General features: G+C 27.0%; 2 protein-coding genes across 4 annotated transcripts; one reads left to right on the top strand and one right to left on the bottom strand.

The window, feature by feature from the left end:
• The first annotated feature begins 8702 nt into the window (after positions 1–8702).
• Positions 8703–10754, top strand: LOC113561031. The gene is made up of 4 exons (XM_026967212.1): positions 8703–8986; positions 9099–10359; positions 10434–10574; positions 10632–10754. The coding sequence occupies exons 1-4, from the start codon at positions 8703–8705 to the stop codon at positions 10752–10754; spliced, it is 1809 nt and encodes a 602-aa protein (XP_026823013.1).
• Positions 10603–13971, bottom strand: LOC113561032 (WD repeat-containing protein 18). 3 transcript variants are annotated; one of them, XM_026967215.1, is made up of 7 exons: positions 13869–13958; positions 13440–13791; positions 12941–13034; positions 12664–12881; positions 11981–12601; positions 11768–11897; positions 10603–10762 (listed from the first exon to the last, which is right to left on the bottom strand). In XM_026967215.1, the coding sequence occupies exons 2-7, from the start codon at positions 13758–13760 to the stop codon at positions 10722–10724; spliced, it is 1425 nt and encodes a 474-aa protein (XP_026823016.1). In that variant the 5' UTR covers positions 13761–13791; positions 13869–13958; the 3' UTR covers positions 10603–10721. The 3 variants fall into 3 exon arrangements, with proteins under 3 accessions (XP_026823016.1, XP_026823015.1, XP_026823014.1); XM_026967214.1 differs by lacking the exon at positions 10603–10762 and having other exon boundaries at positions 11660–11897; positions 13883–13962; XM_026967213.1 differs by lacking the exon at positions 10603–10762 and having other exon boundaries at positions 11663–11897; positions 13869–13971.
• Positions 13972–15135: the final 1164 nt, after the last annotated feature.

Genomic DNA, 15135 nt, shown 5'->3' with positions numbered 1-15135 from the left:
TTTCCATGTATTATAATATTTATCATATTTGACATATCGTTCTATAAAAAATACAAGAGTTAAGTCTATAGCAAAATATTGACAATAGATTTTAAAAAAAAACTTTAATAAATACAAAAAACTTTAGGAACAACAAAACAGGAAAATACTCGTATCCTATTAAAATAATACCTGGAACTTCATATAGATACATAGTAAGATATTTAGATATACATGGTACATACATAAATATAAAAATAAGTAGATACTAGATGATATAATATAAGTAGCACCAAATAAAACTACTGATTATCGTTAATTAAAAAGTTATACTAAAAACTAGTCAAATGTAAAAATAAGTCGCTCTTAATATCATTCAACAGTAGCAAAAAAAAAAAAAAATGATGTATACATAGGTTTTATATTTTATGAAACTATAAATATATCTTCTATTAAAATAATTAAATTAAATTAAAAACTATAGTCGGTAAATAAAACAATAACACTTTTAAAATACCTTATTACCTGTGGACCAAAAAGTTAATATTAATTATTGTTTTAATTTCTATATACCGATTATTGATTAAAATTATTTATATAGACTATAAGTATACATTGTTTTCTCTAGCTATAGTATACATCACTTTGAGTGATTCCCCCACCATTAATAACTATACTTTATGTTATTTAATTTTGAAAAATATAATACAATTACGAACAATAAATAATTAAGAGAAACTTTGGTTAATTTAGGGTAATATGAATTATGAATATCCTCGGAAAGGTTTGAACACTTGTTTGAACACGCCGTATATGTAATGTACGAGTATAATAGGTAGTATAGATTGATTATAGAGGTACTTAAATAAATCGACCATTATTTTTAAAAAAAATTTTTTTATCACAATAGATAAAAACCAGCAGCAAAATAATACAATAATACTTTTAATTTAATATTAGTAACAACCAACAATACACAATAATATACACACTCATTCACCGATAACGGTCAATCGCGGTGTGTACCAATATATGTGTAACGTGTACCGTATACCTATATATGCATATTACCAATTATAATGATATGCCATATTATTTTTTATTACTCATCATGTGTATATTATGGGCTAACTCTGTAAAACAAAATTAGTATAACCTTTAAGTATTCCAACGAGCCTGAGAAAATACTCCGATCACGTGTAGAATGAACTCTACGCGGCGGTGGGTATATAATATAATAATATACAATATGCAGAAGAATAAATAATGGAAATGAATATACAAGTGGTTAAAAATTATATTATGGGTGTTCGAGAAAAGACTATTTACATTTACACGGACATCTGTCAAGTGTCAAATATTTGTAATTTTATAATAAATATGTATAATGATGTAACGACAGATGCTGAAGTATGTGTCGTGTGTGTATAGATAAATGGTTTCTAAAAATGTTCTTTACAGTATAGTACTATAGTCTATTAATTAAACAATTATAAATAGAGATGCTTCAACTTTATGTCGTGACTAATCATTAATCAATCTCTTATCTTTATAGGCATTATATGTTATTACTTATTGTTAACATAATATAATATTATAAATTATAATTTTACTGGTGTGTTACGAACGGGGTAAATTTATATATATTTTAGACGTTATATTTTTGTTAATCTGTCATTTGTAATAATGATATGATTCTTGAATTGCAGGTTATTCAATTAATAAGTAGGTACCATTCTCTCCATAGATAATGCTTACCAATATTGTTGTCATATAATTCAATTAATTTGAGAGTACAAAAACGTAATTATTATATTTACACATTCATAGTGATATTGAATTTTAGAAATTTAATTTTTAAGAAATACCTATGTGTAATGTCTATGAAATTAAACATATATTTTTGTTACAGGACTAAGTCATTTCTTGATTTTGAAAACATTTAAATTTAAATATATCTATAATAGAATTGTATGTCTATAAATACTATTAACATGTATGTGTTGTTAGACACGTTTGTGGCGTGGGATTTAGGCAATGGCGGTGGCAGATATCTTTTATTGCTGGGGGGGGGGGGCGATACCAGGCCAAATTTTTTTCTAGTCATTTATGTATAACTACTCGATCACCCATTTCATTTGTTTATAGTTTTATACTATATTTTCAAGAAAATATTACTAAAAATGTTTTGGGTATAATATATTATATTTCTAAATAAATAATCAAATAATGTATTTATTATATTATTATCACAAATATATTACAGTAAGACTTCAATTTTTTTTTTTTAATACGCAGACGTATAGAGCAGACCACTTAAGCGCAATCCACTATCAATTATTCAGACTAATCAATTTATAAAGTGGGCCAAATTACTACAATATTGGATTTTAAATACGCATATGTATACTCTGCATAGTCCAAATGACGTCACTGATTCACACAGACTAAACAAATTATTTCGGGTATATTTTAGCAGTATCGAATTAATTTAGATGCAAAACTCTGCAGATTTAATTCGACAATAACAATTAACATATGAAATATTATGCAATTGTTTATTATTATGCTAAGCAATCGAAAGAAAATTGAAAATCTGAACAATTCAAAAATTTAAAATTATAAATCGGGTACAAGAGAATGATGCCTTAATAATTATACAGTTATACACATCTCCTTGTGTATAGTACATTGCATCAGAGGTGACGTGAAGTTTTTCATTAGTAAGACAAGAAAATGTTAGTTTCACGACTCGTTTATTTTATTAGCACAGTTTTTAACAATAAACAATTTTTTTAGAAATACGAAATTGAGATTGAGATGCGAGACCCTAGGACCCCCTGGCGCCGCCATATCATGGTGTTACATTTGATTAAAAACTTATCTTTAACTTTCGTTATTAATAAAACATTACCTAAACTAGGGATTATAAAATACTCATGCTATGAAAAAAAGACTTCCGTATACTTATTATTCATTGCCCTTAAATTATTGTTCATTAATTTATTTTCGATTTAAGTGTGATATTATGTATAGATGGCTGCATACTAGTTGCGGTCATGGATGATTTTTGAAATAAGCACATATAAGAGTTTCGGTTACTGCAGTTGTAGGTAATGTCTAAGTTGCGGTCACAGCAAAGACTGAACTTTTATACTGATAATAAAATGAGTTAAAAATTTAGAATTGAATAATTGAAATTATATATTAGTAGTATGATATTATAATGAGTACCTGAAAAATTTAATTTGAAATTTGAGCTGAATAAGTAATCCAATCTGGAAATTTTGTTGGTATGTACAAGTCCCATGTTTTTATATTAGAGTTGACTTTAGAGCTATTAAATACCATTTGATGTAAATTTATACTATATAATATATACTGTATAGTAATCTTAAATGATTATAAATCGTCACCGTAGTTTGTTAACTGAAGTCGATCACTGTTGTTTTTGAAATATAAAAATACTATACATTTAAGAAATATTTATATATTTTTGTGCTTTTATCCCACTATTGAGTTATTAAAGCGCAAACAGTGATCGCAATATTAGTAGGTAATCTTTTAACTGCGGGTTGACCGCAACTAGTACGTAATTTTGGATTTTGACCGCAACTATAGTAAACACCGGTATAGATTCTTTAGTTAAAAATCAAAATTTAAGTACAGAAACAATTTTTATAATTAATATGCTTCTAATGTAGTGTACAAAGTTCATTCTTATTCGGATTACGATATAATAAATGTAAATCTTACCTCAAGAAAAACATTTTAAACTTTTAAATTTAAATTTTTTGTACAAACTATGGTTAATATTATTCTAGAACTAATTTATCGACCATACTTTAAGGAAGGTTAAGTTTAAAGGGTCGCTGCAGTAAGTTGCGGCCCGGATATATTTTGTACATACGTAAATTGTGGACTGGATATAATTTTGAATGTATGCCTATCTAAATATTTTTATTCATACGTAAATTACACTTAAGTCATTTTTTAATTCAGAATGAATAATTTTTGATGGCCTAGTAAATATATTATACTAACGGCTTTTCTTTTTAAATTGTTGTCAAGTTTTTGTCGATTTATTATTTGTTCCGAATTTTTAGAATGATTGTGATCTTGGAAACTAACTTTACATATATTATTATCATTAAATCTCAAAAAAAAAAACACACGTTTTAATTGTGCAACACCAATGTTGAATATCATTTTTTAGCAATTTGTGAAAACGAAATTTGAAACCATCAACTACTTTCAACGTTTTATTCCTTTCGTTTTTCATAACATCCATTTTCATTAAATTGAAAAAATATGTAAGCTGTAAAGCAACGTAAAACCTCGTGCGTAAAATCTTCCATTAAATGCACATCATAAGCGCAGCTTAAGGGGGGCTTGGGGGGCTAAGCCCCTCAAAATCAATCATATCCCCCAAATGGTTTGTATATATCCCTTTCAACCTTAATATATTTCAGGGAGCATACACACAGTACATAATACATACATCCAAATTATAATAGCACCCCAAATTTAAAACTCAAATTGCGCCTATGATGCATACAGACTGCTAGTAATATTATATTAGTGAACATATTATTATTATCAATCAAAAATTAATACCTATCATTAAATTGTACAGCCGACCGGAAATCGAACAGGCCGCCGTTAACGCACATTCCAATTGTACCCGAGACGCAATTTACGAATGTTTTAAAAGTACATGGGCCGCTGCAATTTACATAATTTATATATGAATATGACGTTTTTTTGGGGGGACGCAATTTATCGACTCTGAATTTTTTAAGCAGGCTTTTTTTCACCCCGGTATGGGGTGTGGATCGAGCACTCATCTAACCTAAGGTTTGTAGGATCTCGAGTTCAGTAACCGGATCGGCAGTCGTAGGGATAAGCTATGCTTGTAATAGTTTAATTGACGAGGTGACACTTAGTATACAGGTTGGGACGGTTGGATGCTTATAATATAGGTAATTGCCTCTAGTGCGTAAAGTATTTAAAAAATACCATAACATGGTACATAAAGGTCCTACGACATCCTCTCAACTTTTTTACTTTCTTGATTTTTAATCAAGTATAACGATTTGAATCCACAAAAATGTCGGCGTGAACAGTCACAAAATTTCTATTTTATTTTAACTTTTCTCCAAAACCATTATAACTAAACAATTGGTTGATAGCTCATTAAAAATTTATTATCAAGCAGATACAAAACTTGAGACTAAACATTTTCAAAAAAAATTATTTAATTTTTCACAATTAAAAAAATAATTACTTTTTAGTAGTAGATTACTGAAACTGGAGAACGGATTTTGTTATTTGGGGTCTTGTTAGATTCGCATTAACTAAGAGAAGTGCAATGAAGATTTTCGGAACTTTATCTTTAATCGTTAACTCACTACAACGCTATAAAGCTGAAAAACATACAAATCGTCTAATAAAATGTATTTTAATTTTTTTTTTGAAGCCTTGTAGTGAATTAACTACAAGTCTATAAAAGTATAAAAGATAAAGTTTTGAAAATCTCTACTGTACTTTTCCTAGCCAATGTGAATCTAACAAGACCCCAAACAACAAAATCCACTCTCCGGTTTCAGAGATCTATCTCACTTAATTAAAATGAAAATAAAATACATTTATACATTATACATACATATTGCATACAATAAATAAATTTCTAAAAATTGAAATCGAGAAAATTTACATGTCGATCTCTGACTTGGCAAGCGTTTTTTAATTTCAGTTTAATAGTAACTACTGAGGCTATATATTATAATATAGTACATATAGGTAATGAGTATTTATATTATTAATTATTATACTTATTAGTTATTATTAATCTTTTGTACATCGTACTTTTTTTATCTTTAAACGTAAGATTCTAGATCCACAACCTAGTAGCAAGTAGGCCTTCCTACCTAAAAAATCTACTATGATATTTTTTCATAGTCTTATGGATAAATTGGCACCACTGGTTGTCTTCCGAATAGTCAAAGTTGATAATTTTTGTACAAATTACTTCCCAAACTACATGTCGTCTACATACGACATAACGGGTATATTTTGGGAAGCATCTAGTATTCTACTATTCTAGTATATACTTAAATTAGGTTACATGTCTATACTTTCAAAGAATTACTTACTAGATCAGGAATGCAATAGTATTGAAAGTGGATTTTGATAGCAAATTCGGGGTATATCTATACTATATTTCACGTACCTATAGGCTATTAAACCAATGCGCATAATTTGCACGTTCGCGCAAAAGGAATAACGTAGATAACTATACAAAAATGTCAATCAAAACGGTTTGTGACATTTAAATTACTTATTTCTGCATACCTATTTATTTTAGTTTATTTTTAATTAAGTATAATATCGTTTAAAGAGTAAAAAGTTTAAAAAAGGAGAGTCGGTATGTGTAAAAAATGTTTCAATAACAATGTTAACGCACGTATAAATGCCGAAGTGCCTGGAATGGGAAACTTCAAACGGCTATGACTTAAAATAGTCAAGTTTTGATTTCAACATATAATATGACATGTTGAAATATGTAAGTTCCAAAAAAAAAAATCGTGGTCAACTAAATATAATCAATAATTTAAACAAATATAAATATTTTTATTTTACGTTTAAACGTTAGTTAATAATATCAATAATCATCCTTCGTTCACGCAGTTTTACTCATGATCATAATATTCCTGTAAAATAAAAAAAAATTTATTTAGTACTTTTTTGATTATTTTTTTTATCGTTTTTATAATTTCTTTGATGATAGACTGTTCAACGATTGTTTGGTCATCCGATGAAGCCTGTTGCGTCAATTTGACAGCTGTCAATTCCATGGTTATAAAAAGATTCCATTTTTTTTTTACCATTTCATTATTAACCTTCTCTAAAATAATAAAATGTAATTAGTAAATGTTTTAAATCAAAATTGCATTCAAATTTTAATAGGTAAGTATATTAATTACTTTCGTATTATATTAGTTTTATACCGAATAAATTTGACATTCATTATACATTTATACGTCATAGAATGTAAAAGCGAAATAAAGATCGTGTTCCTATAAATATTAGATATCTTGCATAATATTATATCGTCATTTTTCGATACTCTGCTGTAGCATTTAGCAAATTAGCAAATATTATAGACTGTCATTCAAATAATAAAAGTTTTTGTATTTACTTTGTAATCTATACTTTACTATTTTGTTTGTATTAGATAGGTATTCTTTAAATAAATTTTACGTAATTTCTGTAACTGGCTTAAAACAATAAAAATTATATATGTGTTGTAGTAGGTATCGTACTATTAGAAATATATATTCATGGAAAAACACCTACCTAAATTTGGAATTCAGGAAATTTGTGTAAACCACAAAAAAGTGTACACGGTTCACATCATATTTCCAATTTTACGAAAATGAATAACACTGAAATTTAGTAACTAAACTTATAGTTAGTATACAATAATACTTATTAGGTAATTAGTAAGTTGTGGTAGGTTACTGTCAATTTGCACTAATTTACATACCTTAATACCTAACCTAAGTACCTACGAAATATTTATAAAGTATTTATAATTTATCGTATAACTAGGTAAAGTAAAGTGCTTAATTTATATTGTTAAATTTATCCTATGATTACCATCTAAATATTTCGTTTAATATGCAAATTACAGCAGTAAAATTTTGATTATCTACCTATATTACATATTAATTAAATATCTAATGAATTCTGACAAAAAAAATGATTAATTCTTTTTTAACATTTTAGATTTAAATGATTTATATAATTAATTTATAATTTATAAATATTTTTACAAGGTTTGTTAAATAAGTGGAGGGAATGAAGGGGTGTACTCACCTATAATCTTTATTTTCAATATTTATTTTGTCAATATATTTATGAAAAAAAAAAAATTAAGCACAAATCAATCTTATCCTTTTTTTGGTCAATATGACAATATTGTATGACTGCCACTGACTTTTTCATTGTTATTTACTACCTACTAAATAATTTATATTATACATATTATATATATTTGTATAAATATAAAACAAATTTAATATAAATATTTAATCTTATTACTTTTAAATTGTAACTCAAATCTGTTATTTAATTTAAAATTACTTGCAATACACACGTAGGTACACATAACTTATTATGAGATAATATCATTGTCAAAAAGAAGTACCTAAGTTAATAAATAAAAAAAACATTTTAATAACATCCGATTAGTTAGTAAAAAACATTAGATACTATAGTAAGATGAATGGTAATAAGATTATTAAGATTAATAAGCAATAAGTAAAAGTATATAATATTATAATATAGTTAGAAATTTAATTGATTTTTATTATATTTTTCAAAGAATTGTATATAATATATACAATATAATATAATTGTATCATATGTAGTATATGAAAATTAAAAAATGAGCAAAATATTTTTAAAGATAGTAAAATACCTAATAAATTACCCTTAATATACATAGGTAATTTTAATTAATTATATACAATAAAAAATTGTAATAATATGAAGTGATCAAATTGTATAAATACAAATGTCAAGTATAATAATTTTTCACACATACAAAACTCAGAGAATACAAATACTGTAATATTTCATTTTTATAACATTTTAATTAGTCATTTTAAAATATTGAACTTTTTTTGTTTATAGATTAATTGATTTATTTAATAATCATGACAAAATACAATGTAAATGTTGTTTCATCTGACATGAAAGGTCGATTGGAGTTTATGATGAATATTTACAATCGTCTAATGATGTCTGATCAAGAAGTTGCATCAAATAAAACTACTGCTGATTATCGTTCATTAAACGGTTATATAAAACTAATGCAATGTGCTACAAATAGTAAAAAATATAAAAAATCTAATAAAAGTCGTTCATATCGCCCAACTGCAGCAAATAAAAATATCAACATAACATCAGCTATTCAAAAAAATTATAAAAACTATAGCAGGTAAGTTTACAATATCATTATTGATAAGTAATAACTAATTAATTCACATTTACTGTTTTAATACTTACTGATTACTACTAGAAACTATAAGTGCAAATTCTTTGTTTTATAGTACATCATCTATATCATCTCGACCTACTTTAAGTCGTTCACCATCATCTGTATTATTTGATTTTGAAAACAATTCAGCATCCAGTTGTTTTGAAGAAACTAAAAGATTATTATGGGCAGGTTGTAAGACAGTTGATGATGCTCTTGATGTGAATAGAGACTTGCCTATGTGGGTACAAACTGTAGATTCAAATAATATTGTTAAACAGTTGTTGACATCTGTGGATGCCAGCCGTGTTGATAAAGGTAATGTGCACACCCTGGTTGCAGTATTTATTAATTTCAGTATTACTATGATAGACATGTTTGGAATGAATGTTAGTGTAGACCAACATTGGTGGAAACACTCATACAAAATTATGGAACAGTTGATCAATGATATCAATGTACATTGTCGTGCTAAAGATCCGAATGTATCACTTAAAGTCAAAGGAAAAAATGGTGATAGAATGTTGAATAAGGCATTATCAACAATTACTCAGTTAAAAAAGATTGTGCCCAATGATAAACATGAGGTTCATGTAATGCAAAATCCAACAACGCCTCTTGTTCCACCAGTACAACAGCCTACGTACCAACCACCATCTCCAGACTACAACACGCAGCCATATGTAAATTACAACTACCCCAATCAAAATTATATGAACAGTTATAATTATCAAGGACCATATCAAACACCGCAAATAAATAGACCCCCATACTGTCCAATGCAGTACCGTCCTCCATATCAGCCCCCTTACCAACAATATCCAAATCAAGTACGAATGAATCAACCACAGTATTATCAATACCTCCAGCAGCCCCCAAATCCATGGCAAAACAATTATCAGAAACCACCATATCCAGTACATAATGCACCATTTCCACCAACTCAGTTTGTTACTAATAATCCACAGCCAAAACCAGAAGCCAAACTAGTTGAAGTGAAAGAAGATGATGAGAAAAAATGGCTAGAAGCACAAAAAGATGCAAAAAAGTTAGTGAACAATGCTATTAACCATAATATTTTGGCAACTAGATCTACTGATAGTATACAGTCATCACAGGAGAGTGAAGAAGGGTTAATCAGTAATGTGCATCCAGTATATGAAAAAATGTCAGATAGAGATAGTGGAGCTCAAATTCAAGATGATACAACAGATAGGATGTGGAATTTTTTAGCCAGAGAAGTAGATAAAAAAGTTCGATACAAATTTCAAAAGATGATTAGAGAAATGCAAGATATACCCAAAGAAGAGTTTAGTAAAGAGCCAGAATTATACGTGAGTTAATTTATATTCATAAAAACATTTTAACAATTTTACAATAGTACAATACATACATTTTTTGTTTAAAGGAGACTACTTATCAAAATGTAGTTAGGATACAATTATTTGAGCCAATCAGATGTAAAATGATTAATAAGAAGTATGAAAATGTACAAGCAGTTGTTAGGGACTTTCGATTGGTCTTTAGTACATTTCGTCACATATCTCAGGTAAGAAAAATAATCATAATACCTCACATTAATTTAATTTAATTTTTTTTTTATTAGCAGTCTAATGATATTAAATGTAAACTTATGATGGACTTTATGGAACGTCATTTTAATGAATGCCTCAGAAAATATTTTCGTGGATGGAATTTAGACAAATACCGTAGTACCGTCCAGGAATGATTGAAAATCTATGACAATAAATAAAAAATTATTTTTAAATTGTTTGATTTAAATAATTTTTAATTGACAAAAAAAAGTTAATATTTAAGTCGTTTAAAATAAGTATAAAACTTTTTTCTAAATTGTTGTAAAAAACATTGTTTCTGTGATAATATTTTTTTAAATCATTTTATACTTGTATTATTTAGTCATGACATTATTATTATTTGTATACTCATAGATACTATTTTTATTAATTTTTATATTTGTACATTCATCTGTCAAAACAGACAATGAATTTTGATTTGAGATTTCTGTAAAATTATTTTGATATTTTCACTCATTTTGAGTTCTAAAATGCAATTACAATATATATGTATAAGCAAGTAAATTTTTAAAATTAAAAGTTCAGTAAATGCTATAAAATTAATTTTATATTTGCAATATAAATTAATAATTAATTTGATTTTTTTTTATTAAACAAATAATAATTACTCAATTTTCAGTATAAATTTGTTAAATGATCATACTTTACAAATATTAAGATGTAAAAAAAGTAAAAACTTTATTACATTAATTAATACAGTATGTGTTGATTTACAATCTTTTTATAATATTTTTCATAATTCCACTAAATAGTCAAGTAGCTAAACATTAATACTTCAATAATTATATGGATATTTATGGTAATTAATAGTTAATTTTTACAATTTGTACATACATAAGAATTTTTAAAAGCACAAAAATAACAATTTTAGTATTTTATTTTAGATTTGATAAATGCTGATAAATTTTATAAAAAAAACTCTTCATAAACCTTGATGGACAGATTATATTGTTTAATATCATACATAACTATTTTATTCATAGATTATTTAGATTAATTAATTTTGTTATTATAAACTTTATAATAGTCATAAAAGTTTTCTATAGAATTAAAAATAACAATTATAATTAAAACAAATTTAAAAAATTACAAATTTATGAATACTTATAAATATTACTTAAATTTATATCATTAACATTTTTTTTACTTTTTTTTCTTCCTCTTTTTTTCTTTTTTGGAGTTGTGGAATGTTCAGTTGTATCATCACCATCACCTAATCCATTCTTTTCTCCATCAAATTCTAAATCAACCATTGAAAAAGAACTAATATCTATATCCTAAAAACAAATATAACACAATATATTATATATAGTTATCCATAAATTGTATTTTATATACACTAAAATGTTTATTATTATACCTCTTTTAGATTTGATTCACTTTCTTTTAATATAGAGTTAAGAGCAAACTCATAAATTCTTGCATTGATCGTTTTTGTTTTTTCCAATTCTTCACGTATACTAGTATCTTCTCTGTATCCAAAAGTATCATTTTCTTCTTCAAAAAGATCATTATAACAGTATACTTCAACAAAATGATCATTTTCTAGTTCTTCTGTTTTTTTAAAACTCTTTAATATAATACTGGGTTCTAATTCATTTGCAGTTAATTGATGTGGTATCAATGTTAAAAACATGTTAATAACAGGCTCTTTTAATTGAATAGTGCGTAAACATTGACGACTTGCTACATGCCATGTTCTTATTGTACAATCTGTAGACCCAGATACTAATGTATCACCAAACAATGACACGCTTAAAGCAGTTACAGCTTTGGCGTGACCAATAAATTTAATACCACTTTCTTTGTCTGATATATAACATTCACGAGTACGTGGTGGAGATGTAAGATCAAAGGACCGTATAGGACCAGCAGTAGTACCAATGTAAACAGCAGTTTCTACTGAATCAACAGTAAGGCTAGAAGGAATTATATCAAATGCAATTGATAATAGCATGACACCAGTTGAGAGGTCGTAAATCTGAAAAAAAGTGTTATAAGATATAATTGTATTAATGACAATACTATAAGTTTATTATTTACCTTGCAAGTCTTGTCAACCGAAGTAGTAAAAATTCGTATGCATCTTGCGCAATTGCCAATATATATTCCAGTTATTCTTACAGAATGATCCGAAAATATGTAATTGGGTGCTGACTGATCAATTTGATCTCCAGATAAAAATATCTGTGGCATGGAAGATTGAGATGTATTGACCAATTTGGCTAATGACCATACACAAACAAGGCCATCTTCACCACCTAAAAAACCAAAATTATACTAATATTTAAAAATTGTATCGATAAAATAATATAATTACCAGTCACTAAATAGGATCCATCCGAAGACCACTTAATAATAGTGATTGGTTGAAAATGGCGACTTACAGTAGTCAACAATCTTCCTGAACATGCCTAAACATAAATATTACATAAAATTTAAATATTATTTTTATTTTAGTAGATGTTATATTAAAACTGAAACCTGTTGTTAAAAAAAAATCACTGTATACTTTTCAAATATTATGTAGGAGAAATAAAGTTACACTTAATGAGAGATTTCAATAAATTGAATGGTAACAACCAATATAGTGAAAAAAAAAAACAATAAAAAGTTTAAAAGGTATCAACCATACCAAAACATTTTATTTTCAAACTAAGCAGTTAAATCATTTGGTTGATAACTTAAGTATACCTAAGTATAAAAAATAAATAGTAAATTAAATTTTAATTGGATGTTGAATAAGGGATTTAAACAAAAGTTTGAATTATGAGCTCAGTGCAGCTACTATCGTTTAATTATAATGAAATGATACTTACCATCCAAACTTGTAGTTTTTCACTGATCGCCACTGCAATGTACAGCCCATCAGGACTTGCAGCCAGTGAGTTAATTTTCCCACCACACAACATGCGCACCTGGTGTGTTCGTTCCTGGCTGTTAATTGGCCAAGTTTGTATCAGCGGTCCCTTGTCAGCGGCAATAAGATAATCATTTCCCAACAGGCTCATGCAATTTTGTCCAATGGACGCCGTATGTCTGTAAGTTTTCAACATTGTACCGTTGGTTGTGTCCCATACTGTGGCCCCTGTAGTGCCGTCCGACACGAATGCAACCTCTAACGTCTCGGAGGACGTCATATCAGCCAGCGCTCGTCGTTAACGTATATGACTAAAACCAATTAAATAATTTAAAGTATTCATTATTATTCAATGGATATTTTTCTAAATTATAATATAGAATTGTACCTGAATTTGACTACCTGAGTAGTGAGTTGTAGTGTGCGGGCTTGATAATTTAAAATATTTTCCACTACACACATTTACCGCGAACATAACCTAAATAAACCATACTATCAATCATTATCAACCGTGGTTCGGTTATCAGTATATCAGTGAAGCATTGCACTTTGTTGGCTGTAGATATAATGTCGCGGACAGGCGGTGTAAGCTGCCGTCGGTCATACTCATGATTTAAGATTAAATCGTGGTCATTCTCAAATAATCAATACTCATACTCATAACTCATACACTCAAACATTTAACTCTCAAATAAGCACTCCACTATTATCTACTTCAGTTGAATAGAGTTATGTACCTACCTAATTACAGTAGGTTAACTTAATTTTTTCCGAAAATATTTTAAACAATGCATTTGAAATTGAAAATGGCATTATCTAATACCTATGTGTATAATTATAGAATAATAGTAATATATAATATAATAGTATACGATAAAAGTTTCAAGTACCCACGAAGTCGTTAGGTATTCGAAAATCGTTATTATTCAATTAAATATCTAATTTCATTCATATTTTAACTTAAAAATTGAAATGTCTATAAAAAGAATTTTGATTGTTATATATTGTATTGATTCCGGAATACGTTACTACTATACGTGAACTTGCAGACTGCAGTATTACATTTACATTTTCAAGTCTTATATCTAGCTATAAAAATTGAACATTTTATAAAATAATTTTATTTGTGTTTTTGACAAATGGTGATAAAGTTTGAACCCCCCCCCCCATTAAAATTATGTGTATATATATATTCTTATTATTGAATAGATTTAATAATAATTTTTGAGGAGCCTTGAATTAAATTCTAAAGCTTTTCAAATGGATGCCAGTTAAAATCATGAAATATTTTAACTGTATTAATTCTCTCGTTAATGGTTAATTTAGATTTTTATTGATAAATATACACTAAAAATGTGCGTTTCTATTATCATTAAACAAGTTATAATATATACTTATCCAAAATATTTTAATTATAAAATATAAATTTTTAGTAATATACAGGGTATCAGGACGATTTTTTTTATCATATTAAACACTCATTATTTCGTCGAGTATTGACTTTTTTCTTTTTTTTTTTCAAAATATTTTATTTTATGATTTTCTTAAATTCAAACCGTAAGTAATTTATATTTTTTCACCCTTTTATTTAATATTGAAACCACTATCAACTTTTGATTTTCAAATGGCAACAAAATTTTTTTTTATGTACCTAC

The sequence above is a fragment of the Rhopalosiphum maidis genome, chromosome 1, assembly GCF_003676215.2.
Source record: "Rhopalosiphum maidis isolate BTI-1 chromosome 1, ASM367621v3, whole genome shotgun sequence".
In the NCBI taxonomy this organism is placed as follows: domain Eukaryota; kingdom Metazoa; phylum Arthropoda; class Insecta; order Hemiptera; family Aphididae; genus Rhopalosiphum; species Rhopalosiphum maidis.
This window is presented reverse-complemented; position numbering and strand designations above follow the sequence as displayed.

Bases quoted from the DNA above. Each gene is read 5' to 3' on its own strand.
- LOC113561031 (XM_026967212.1), top strand. From the start codon at position 8,703: ATGACAAAATACAATGTAAATGTTGTTTCATCTGACATGAAAGGTCGA. The intron at 10,360-10,433 runs GTGAGTTAATTT...TTTTGTTTAAAG, and splicing joins GTAAAGAGCCAGAATTATAC to GAGACTACTTATCAAAATGT. The intron at 10,575-10,631 runs GTAAGAAAAATA...TTTTTTTATTAG, and splicing joins CATTTCGTCACATATCTCAG to CAGTCTAATGATATTAAATG.
- LOC113561032 (XM_026967213.1), bottom strand. From the start codon at position 13,760: ATGACGTCCTCCGAGACGTTAGAGGTTGCATTCGTGTCGGACGGCACT. The intron at 13,035-13,439 runs GTAAGTATCATT...ATTTATGTTTAG, and splicing joins AAAAACTACAAGTTTGGATG to GCATGTTCAGGAAGATTGTT. The intron at 11,898-11,980 runs GTATAATAATAA...ATTTGTTTTTAG, and splicing joins GTGAATCAAATCTAAAAGAG to GATATAGATATTAGTTCTTT.